This window comes from Panulirus ornatus, chromosome 9 (genome assembly GCF_036320965.1).
Source record: "Panulirus ornatus isolate Po-2019 chromosome 9, ASM3632096v1, whole genome shotgun sequence".
Lineage (NCBI taxonomy): Eukaryota > Metazoa > Arthropoda > Malacostraca > Decapoda > Palinuridae > Panulirus > Panulirus ornatus.
In genome coordinates this window covers 23,204,028-23,214,027 of record NC_092232.1, presented here as the reverse complement: position 1 = coordinate 23,214,027, position 10,000 = coordinate 23,204,028, and the positions used below count along the sequence as shown (strand labels likewise).

Here is a 10,000-nt window from a genome sequence, read left to right as displayed (position 1 = left end):
TTCCCCAATCTGATGCTCTGTACATGCCTTAACCCTCTCAATCAATACCCTGCCATATAATTTCCCAGGAATACTCAACAAACTTATACCTCAATAATCTGAACACTCACCTTTACCCCCTTTGCCTCTGTACAATAGCACTATGCATGTATTCCGCCAATCCTCATGTACTTCACCATGAGCCATACATACAGTGAATATCCTCACCAACCAATCAACAACGGTCACCCCCTTTTTTAATAAATTCCACTGCAATACCATTCAAACCCGCCGCCTTGCAATCCATGGTTATGAGGCCATTCAGGCAAGGGATCAGGCATATCGGACTTGAAAAAGCTCTCATTCCTCCAACTCCTATTTGGCATTTATCACTGCAAGTACATTATCTGTGAGGCTAAGAGTTCCTTTATTCAAAGGAAGTGTGGTAACCTCTCCATCATTTACTGGTAAGTTTTCCTGGTCTTTGGCTATCGCTAAAAACTTCTGTTGCTCTACCTTTCCTTCATGTTTCCGTTGTGACGCTACTAGAGCTATCTCTCCTTTAGACAATGTAACGCTCTTGGGTTCTCATTTCTCCTCTACTGTACCTTGAATGACTCTTTAACATTTCTTAACTTCTGCTCCTCTTACTAATCCTATGCCCCTTCCCAAAATCTCTTTTCGAACTGTCTGAAATATGCTTCTCTCTGTGGAAATAAGTAAGGCTTATGGTCCGGATGGCATCCAACCCAGTGTACTGAAAGAGTTTGCCTTTGAAATTGCACATGTGCTTGCTCGTATGTTCCATTTATGTTTAAAAAACAAAATTCTTCCATCTTCTTGGAAGTATATGTTGGTATATCCCATTCCAAAGAAATTTCACCATTCTGATCCTTCAAACTATCGTCCTGCTGCCTTGACATCTACCATTTCCAAATTCTGTGAATCTCTCAACTCTCATATCCTTAGACATCTTGAGTCTCACAGCCTCCTCTCTGATCATCAGTATGACTTCTGTAAGGGGAGATCCACTGTTGATATTGTTTCCTATCTTACTAATATATTTTCATCTTCTCTGAGAGATTTTGATGAATCCTGTGTAGTTGCCCTTGATATATCCAAAGCTCTGACAGGGTGTGGCATTGGGGTCTCATCTCTAAGCTCCTCTCTTTTGGCTTCCCTCCCTAAATGTGCTCTTTCATATGTAGCTTCCTCTCAATTCAATCTATCTTTATGGTTGTTGATGGATCAGCCTTTCTGCTTTTCTCCCTCAAGTTTTGTCCTGTCTGCTACACTTTTTCTCCTTTTTATCAAAGATTTCTTTCCAACAAATAACCTAGTGCACTCAGACACTAACAACTGAACACTGCATTCTTCCACAGCTTTCAATTCTGCTCCTTCTCTCACTTAATCTGCAACTTGTCTTGATACTACTTCCTTAATAAACTTGGACTTGGACAGGATATCTCAGTAGGATAGGCAAAACTTAATTCAGTTCAATGCTTACAAGACCCAGTTACTGCCCATCTCTCTACTGAAAATTCCTCACAGCTTTCCTCTCTTTTGACGATTCTTTAATTCCACCTTCTGAATTCAACGAACATACATGGCATTGTTGTTACATCCACTCTATCTGAGAAACTCCATGGATATAGCTAAATCTGCCATTGAGAAAGTGGGTGTCCTACTTAGATGTCTAAATTTCCTCTCTTTTGAACAGTTGCTCTGTTTGCAGAAAGGGAAGATCCATCCTTGGTTGGAGCACTGCTCTCACATCTGGGGTCGTTCTAGCTCTGTATCCTTACTTGACAAAGTTGAGTTGAAAGCGTTCTGACATCAGCGCTTCTAGGCTAACTTCAAAACTTGACCTGTTTGCCTCATGCCGTATGCGTAATATTAGTTGACCTTCCGTCATCTATAGGAATTACTTTGGTTTTGCTGCTGAGAGCTGGCTGACCATGCAAAGCTTGGCAATCTTCTGTGTCACATAATTAGTGTGGTTGTTGGCAATGTAAGGGTGGGCCATTTTGATAAGTCTTGCTTTACACACACCTTGAGGTTTGGAACTCTCTACTCTCTCAGGCCTTTCCCAGTAACTATGACATGGCATATTTTACAAGACAGGTTTTTCACTTCCTCCATGATTTGTAAATACTTTCCATTGTCTCTTCTTTTTCCATTTCATTAACGTCTTCATATTTCAATTAATGTCCAGCAGTGATGTGGACCTTGATTGAAGCTCCCAACTTTTTTTTTTTTTTTTTGCTTTGTCGCTGTCTCCCGCGTTTGCGAGGTAGCACAAGGAAACAGACGAAAGAAATGGCCCAACCCACCCCCATACACATGTATATACATACATGTCCACATACGCAAATATACATACCCATACATCTCAATGTAAACATATATATACACACACAGACACACCCATATATACACATGCACACAATTCACACTGTCTGCCTTTATTCATTCCCATCGTCACCTCACCACACATGGAATAACATCCCCCTCCCCCCTCGTGTGTGCGAGGTAGCGCTAGGAAAAGACAACAAAGGCCCCATTCGTTCACACAGTCTCTAGCTGTCATGCAGTAATGCCCGAAACCACAGCTCCCTTTCCACATCCAGGCCCCACAGAACTTTCCGTGGTTTACCCCAGACGCTTCACATGCCCTGATTCAATCCATTGACAGCACGTCGACCCCGGTATACCACATCGATCCAATTCACTCTATTCCTTGCCCGCCTTTCACCCTCCTGCATGTTCAGGCCCCGATCACTCAAAATCTTTTTCACTCCATCTTTCCACCTCCAATTTGGTCTCCCACTTCTCGTTCCCTCCACCTCCGACACATATATCCTCTTTGTCAATCTTTCCTCACTCATTCTCTCCATGTGCCCAAACCATTTCAAAACACTCTCTTCTGCTCTCTCAACCATGCTCTTTTTATTTCCACACATCTCTCTTACCCTTACATTACTTACTCGATCAAACCACCTCACACCACATATTGTCCTCAAACATCTCATTTCCAGCACATCCACCCTCCTGCACACAACTCTATCCATAGCCCACGCCTCGCAACCATACAACATTGTTGGAACCACTATTCCTTCAAACATAGCCATTTTTGAAGCTCCCAATGTAGGGGGAAAAGAAAAAAAACGGTTCTCCCCCAGCTAATTTCCAAATGCATATCTTTTTTTTTTTTTTTTTTTGCTTTGTCGCTGTCTCCCGCGTTTGCGAGGTAGCGCAAGGAAACAGACGAAAGAAATGGCCCAACCCACCCCCATACACATGTATATACATACGTCCACACACGCAAATATACATACCTACACAGCTTTCCATGGTTTACCCCAGACGCCTCACATGCCCTGATTCAATCCGCTGACAGCGCGTCAACCCCGGTATACCACATCGATCCAATTCACTCTATTCCTTGCCCTCCTTTCACCCTCCTGCATGTTCAGGCCCCAATCACACAAAATCTTTTTCACTCCATCTTTCCACCTCCAATTTGGTCTCCCACTTCTCCTCGTTCCCTCCACCTCCGACATATATCCTCTTGGTCAATCTTTCCTCACTCATTCTCTCCATGTGCCCAAACCATTTCAAAACACCCTCTTCTGCTCTCTCAACCACGCTCTTTTTATTTCCACACATCTCTCTTACCCTTACGTTACTTACTCGATCAAACCACCTCACACCACACATTGTCCTCAAACATCTCATTTCCAGCACATCCATCCTCCTGCACACAACTCTATCCATAGCCCACGCCTCGCAACCATACAACATTGTTGGAACCACTATTCCTTCAAACATACCCATTTTTGCTTTCCGAGATAATGTTCTCGACCTCCACACATTCTTCAAGGCTCCCAGGATTTTCGCCCCCTCCCCCACCCTATGATCCACTTCTGCTTCCATGGTTCCATCCGCTGCCAGATCCACTCCCAGATATCTAAAACACTTTACTTCCTCCAGTTTTTCTCCATTCAAACTTACCTCCCAATTGACTTGACCCTCAACCCTACTGTACCTAATAACCTTGCTCTTATTCACATTTACTCTTAACTTTCTTCTTTCACACACTTTACCAAACTCAGTCACCAGCTTCTGCAGTTTCTCACATGAATCAGCCACCAGCGCTGTATCATCAGCGAATAACAACTGACTCGCTTCCCAAGCTCTCTCATCCCCAACAGACTTCATACTTGCCCCTCTTTCCAAAAGATATAATGTAGAAAAACATGGAAGATCTATAAAAGATTCTTTCAGAACCAAGTATGACATCCTGAAAATGTCAAAGCAATTCAATAGTCTTGTTTGCAATGACAGATTTATCAGTTTCCTTAAGAAATAACCAATGAAAGAAGTAGAACAAACCAGGAAAAAATCCAGAGTGGATCAAAAATGAAAAAATTGGAGAACAAAACACCCAAAACATTAAAGCTGAAATCAGTACACATACTAGATAACTGGTGATACAAAGTTTAACAAAAAAAGTAAGCTCAAATTTCGTATTTCTTAACAAAGCAAGGAAGGAAAGAGAGGACATAGGAGGGGCTTTCACTGTCATATGATGAGACAACCCAAAGTGTCAGGAGCTACTAGTGCAGGACAGTTCTTCCATGCAGCATGTTATGAGGAAGGCTTTGAAAACATTTGATGAACAAGAATGGATGGTGCACGAAGCATGTAGTAAACTCCTGCAACAATGGCAATGGACTAAGTTACATCTTTCTGAAAGAGAGGACTTATTTTAGGAAAATACTAAATATGACCTCAAGAAAATAAGGGTGAAAGAGAAGACTTATTTTAGGAAAAATACTAAAAATGACCTCAAGAAGATATGGGTTGGAAATGCTCTCCTACTGATGTATTACTTTCAAAAAGAAGGAACTGAGGAAAAAGCCAAATGAGGATTTTTACTCCATGCTTGGTGGTCTGTTCTTAACATTACCTTGCTAAGGCGGTAAATGGGTAAATGGTGAACAGGTATGAAAGAAAAGATTAGATGTGATTTGCTCTTTTTTCTCTTTCTTTTTGTATTTTGGAGGTGAGATATCTATAGATTATAGGAATGTAGTACATGAAAAGAACACAGCTCTTGTATAGTTTGCATGAAAAACTGTAGAGTTGATGAACATTTTGGTAAAACATTGAGTAAAAAGTTAGGAGAAAATGAGAAATTGTAGAGGACGCTGGTTCAAAAAGAAACAGCTGGATATAAGAGTGGAAATGTAATGTGAGAAGTAAGGAAGGGGAGTTGCTGAATCAAAATGAGGAAGTGAAAGGAAAATAGGAGTACTTTGAAGGGGGGTAAAAAGGGGTAGTAATAAGGATGAAGGTAAGAAAGGCAACTGGACTGGATGGGATTACAGCCAAAATGTTGAAGTATGCAAGAGAAAGTGTGACAGTGTGGATGTATTAGAATGTAATCTAACATGGAAACAGAAGATTGTGTCAAGGTGTGGATGAGTTATCATTGTTCCTTTTAATCAATGGAAAAGATACCAAGCAAGTATATAGCAATTATGGGTGAATAAATCTGTGAAGTTTACCAGAAAAAGTGTATGCAAGAGTGCTGAGTGACAGAGTGATGTAAGTGGCTGAATGCAGAATAAATGAGGAGCAAGGAGGTTTTAGGAAAGCTAGAGGATGTAGATTAGATTTTGGTAATGAGTAAAGTGTTTAAAAAAGGAAAGAAGCTTTTATGGATCTGAAGAAAGCATATGACAGAGTTGAATAGACTGCTTTGTGGGATGTGTTAAGGTTATATGGGTAGGGAAAAAACTGTTGAATAGTGTGAAAGCCTCCTATAGAGGAGAAAATGCATGTGTTAGAGTGGATGGATAGTTGGGCATATAAGTTTTGCTATACATGTGATGTGAGACAGGACTATGTGACGACACTGTGACTTTTTTAACATATATATGGACGGAATGATAAGAGAGATGAAAGCAAAACTAGGGAAAGTGGGTGCATGGATGGAGTGTGGCAGAGGAATTTTGGTTAGTGACAAACTTGTTTGCAGAAGAGGAGTTGCAAAAGATTTTAAGTGTATTTTGTGATGTGTGTAAGCATAGGCGATCAAAGGTAAATGTGAATAACAGTAAATTAATGGTGTTTGAAAGGAACAAAGTGAAAATATATATTTTGAAAAACCTATTAAGAGTGAGAGAAGAAAGTGTACTGTGTTATAAATATAGGAGGGGAAAGACTGGAAAAGGTGACAGAATTTAAGTATTTGGGAGTTATCTTGGTTAAGTTTGGTAGTAGGGAAGGAGATATATGGGAAAGAACAGTACAGGATAGAAGAATTGTTGGGTAGTGTAATCATGGCGATGAAGAAGAGATCAAGGGATAGAATAGTCCTCCTGACCTATGCAGCCAAATCATAGACATGGAATGAGTCACAGAGGTCAAGAATCCACACTGTGGAAATGAGCTATTTGAGAGGAGCATTTGGTATGACTAGATGGAAAGAAGAAAGAATTGAGAGGGTGTATAAAACATTTGGTATGGAAGGGAATGCAAAGGGAATGAATTATGGAATGGTAGAGTGGTTGAAAAATAATACATTTAGTTGGTTTAGGCATGTGGATAGAATGCAAGATGGAGAATTTACAAGGAGAGCGTATGATAGTATGATTATAGGGGTTGATGTTAGAGGAAGAGCATCTGTGACATGGGAAAATAGATTGAAAGAGTACTGGAAGGGAAGACATGGTGGAAGAATGTGTGGAATGGTGCATGTGAGGGAGGCATGTAAGGACAAGGATAAGTGGAGACTCTTTTGCTGTGGCCACCTCATTGATGGGGGTTTCTGAAGGGAATTGGCATCAGAGATATAGATAGATAGATAGATAAACTTATCTGTCTTGGATACATATGGTCATTCCATTTTAATTTCATCATATGATAATATAATCACAGAGGTAAATTAGTCAGGTCTGAGAAATGCATCCTTTGAAATGGAAGATGAAGTGATTGCAGAAATATGAAGAGTGGAAGGCATCAAGAAAATGTGTGCTTGAGAGGAAATAAAACTAAAAATGGTACTGAAACTAGGTACTCCTTCATTCAGCAAATCATCATAGGAAAGAATTCTTACAATATTTTGCACATCCCTCCAATCTGTGTTGCCACAGTACAGCAACCAATTGGTTCATACTTCACCAGTTATCTTCTTGAATTTTTCACCTTTCAGTTTAAAAAAAATCATATGTTGATTAGAATTTTTCATAGATGCTATTTCTAATTTCTGACAGTGTGGAGAAATTGCTGATCTCCTTTCGGGCTCTGGATTATCTGATGGCGACTCTGTGACAGCACGTGGATTCCTAGCTTTATGCCCAGGGCTTGTCAACTACTTGGACTCCTGCATCATGGAAGGTCATGATGATGTGTTCTATGGCCATGGGGGACATAGTCATTCACATGGCCACTACAGTCATGGCCATGATCATGGGGAATTCTCTGCAGGTAAGGAATATATTTGAAAATGTATTAGTCTTTGATTTTGATATCACATTTTACTGAGATGAATTATTGAAGAAGGTGTGGTATAGTCTAAATTCTAAGGAAAATGAGGGAAAGTAAATCATCCTGCAGCATCAAGGGGGAAGATGTTAAAGTAGTGTGCTTGGAGATACAAGTGGGCGATAGTTTCATGTGTAAAGATTTCAGCAGGATTGAATTGTACAGTGACCAGGAAAGGGCAGGGGCAGAATGTTATCAAAAATGTTAAGAAAGATGAATATTAAGGAAAATGTTTTGGAGGTAAGTCATAAAGAAGAATGTTGGGGATGTCAGTTAGGAAATGTTTGAGGGATGGTATATTGCCATAGAAATGTTTGAAATGTAAGTTAAGGCATTCCAGTGTGGAATTGAAACAAAGGGCAAGTCATTTCTCCCTTCTACAAAAAATTAAGTTTATCACAAATGGAAGTAGATTTTTAGTGTAAAAGTTTGAGATCTTTAATCTTCAGTCTGTATGCACAAAATTATTGAAAAAGAAATGTACATGTTATTTTCTGTCATTTGATTATCACATAAGTATATGATGATATTCATTACTCACACAGTAAGCAACTTCAGCTATGATTCTGAAGTCCAGTTAAAAACTAATTGATTTTTCAGCTTGAGGTCAAAGCAACTTGACCCTTATTTGGTTACATGATACTGGTTGAATCTGATTGCATTGCCTCCAAAAACTTTATCACCTCTTATTTGTAAATTAGATATTTGAAGAAATTCATTAAATGAAGCAGTAATCATGAACCAGTTCTATGTTTTACATCTGATTTGTAGCTTTTAGTCTTGCTGTTCAAATTGTGAATGTGGCATTATTCACTGAACACACTATTTTCCTATTCTTTTTGATAAGAGAAGTACATTTGTTTGTATTTTTTCTATTTAAAGACAGTTATTTTATACTAAAAAGCTTTTGATGTGTATTATAGAATGCAACCGTTAAATGTGCCCATCTATATTTTCTCAGGCAAGAAAAAAAATGTAACGAAACTTTTGACATTTCCTAAGGTTTCTTGGTTGTCCATTCACAACAAGATGAATTAGAGTAGAGAAATTAGCTTGATACTCCTTCCTTTTTATTTTACAAATGAACCTCTGTCTAATATATTGAATTTATTCCGAATATAAAGCATGAATGCATAAAGATATTGGCTGAGACATTGTATATATGGTTTCAGTGATTCTATCATGTGTATACTTTCCTTGCTTCAGCATATGTTAACTTATTGAAATATTTATATTTACCCTTGCAGATATCCATGATGAGCTTAGTATATGTTTGTAAAAAGCATAGCCTTCTGGACTGTATTTGCTCTGTGTATCATACAGTAGAATATTCTTATTATTTATTATACTTAATTGCCATTTCCCTCGTCAGCGAGATATATATATATATATATATATATATATATATATATATATATATATATATATATATATATATATGTATATATGTGTGTATGTGAGTGGGTGGGCTACTCTTCGTCTGCTTCCTGGCACTATCTCGCTATCCCCAGAACTTTTTTAAAGGGGAAGTAAATGTGTATAGTTGTGTTACTGGAGTGATAGTTTTCATACATGGTGCTTTGACAAGAAAATAGTGAAATTGGAAAAAATGTAGCTTAGACACTGAAGCTTATTGATACAGTGGTTAAATTGATGAGAACTACTATTGACTTTTGTGTAAATAAATTAAACATTTCCTTTTTTCCATAGCCAGAGGTTGAACCATTATGTGACGTTCATTTTTTCTTTTCATTACAAGCTAGAAGTTTCAGTTTTCTAAATTGTTTCTTACATTTTTCATATGTATATATATGTATGTGTGTGTGTGTATATGTGCGTGTGTGTGTGTATGTGTGTGTATGTGTATATATATATATATATATGTATATAATCCCTGGGGATAGGGGTGAAATAATACTTCCCACGCATTCCTCGCGTGTCGTAGAAAGCGACTAGAGGGGACGGGAGCGGGGGGCCAGAAATCCTCCCCTCCTTGTATTTTTTTTAACTTTCTAAAATGGGAAACAGAAGAAGGAGTCACGCGGGGAGTGCTCATCCTCCTCGAAGGCTCAGATTGGGGTGCCTAAATGTGTGTGGATGTAACCAAGATGTGAAAAAAGGAGAGATAGGTAGTATGTTTGAGGAAAAGAACCTGGATGTTTTGGCTCTGAGTGAAACGAAGCTCAAGGGTGAAGGGGAAGAGTGGTTTGGGAATGTCTTGGGAGTAAAGTCAGGGGTTAGTGAGAGGACAAGAGCAAGGGAAGGAGTAGCAGTACTCCTGAAACAGGAGTTGTGGAAGTATGTGATAGAATGTAAGAAAGTAAATTCTCGATTAATATGGGTAAAACTGAAAGTTGATGGAGAGAGATGGGTGATTATTGGTGCATATGCACCTGGGCATGAGAAGAAAGATCATGAGAGGCAAGTGTTTTGGGAGCAGCTGAATGAGTGTGTTAGTGGTTTTGAT

The 10,000-nt window shown here is 39.0% G+C and overlaps 1 protein-coding gene across 5 annotated transcripts in view; it reads left to right on the top strand.

The window, feature by feature from the left end:
- LOC139750273 (zinc transporter foi-like) overlaps positions 1-10,000 on the top strand; it is a 258,282-nt gene that overhangs the window by 164,699 nt on the left and 83,583 nt on the right. For all 5 annotated transcript variants that reach the window (XM_071664854.1, XM_071664855.1, XM_071664857.1 and 2 more), the window contains exon 4: positions 7,263-7,476. In XM_071664854.1, coding sequence (XP_071520955.1) covers positions 7,263-7,476 — 214 coding nt within the window. The remainder of the gene's footprint in view (positions 1-7,262; positions 7,477-10,000) is intronic.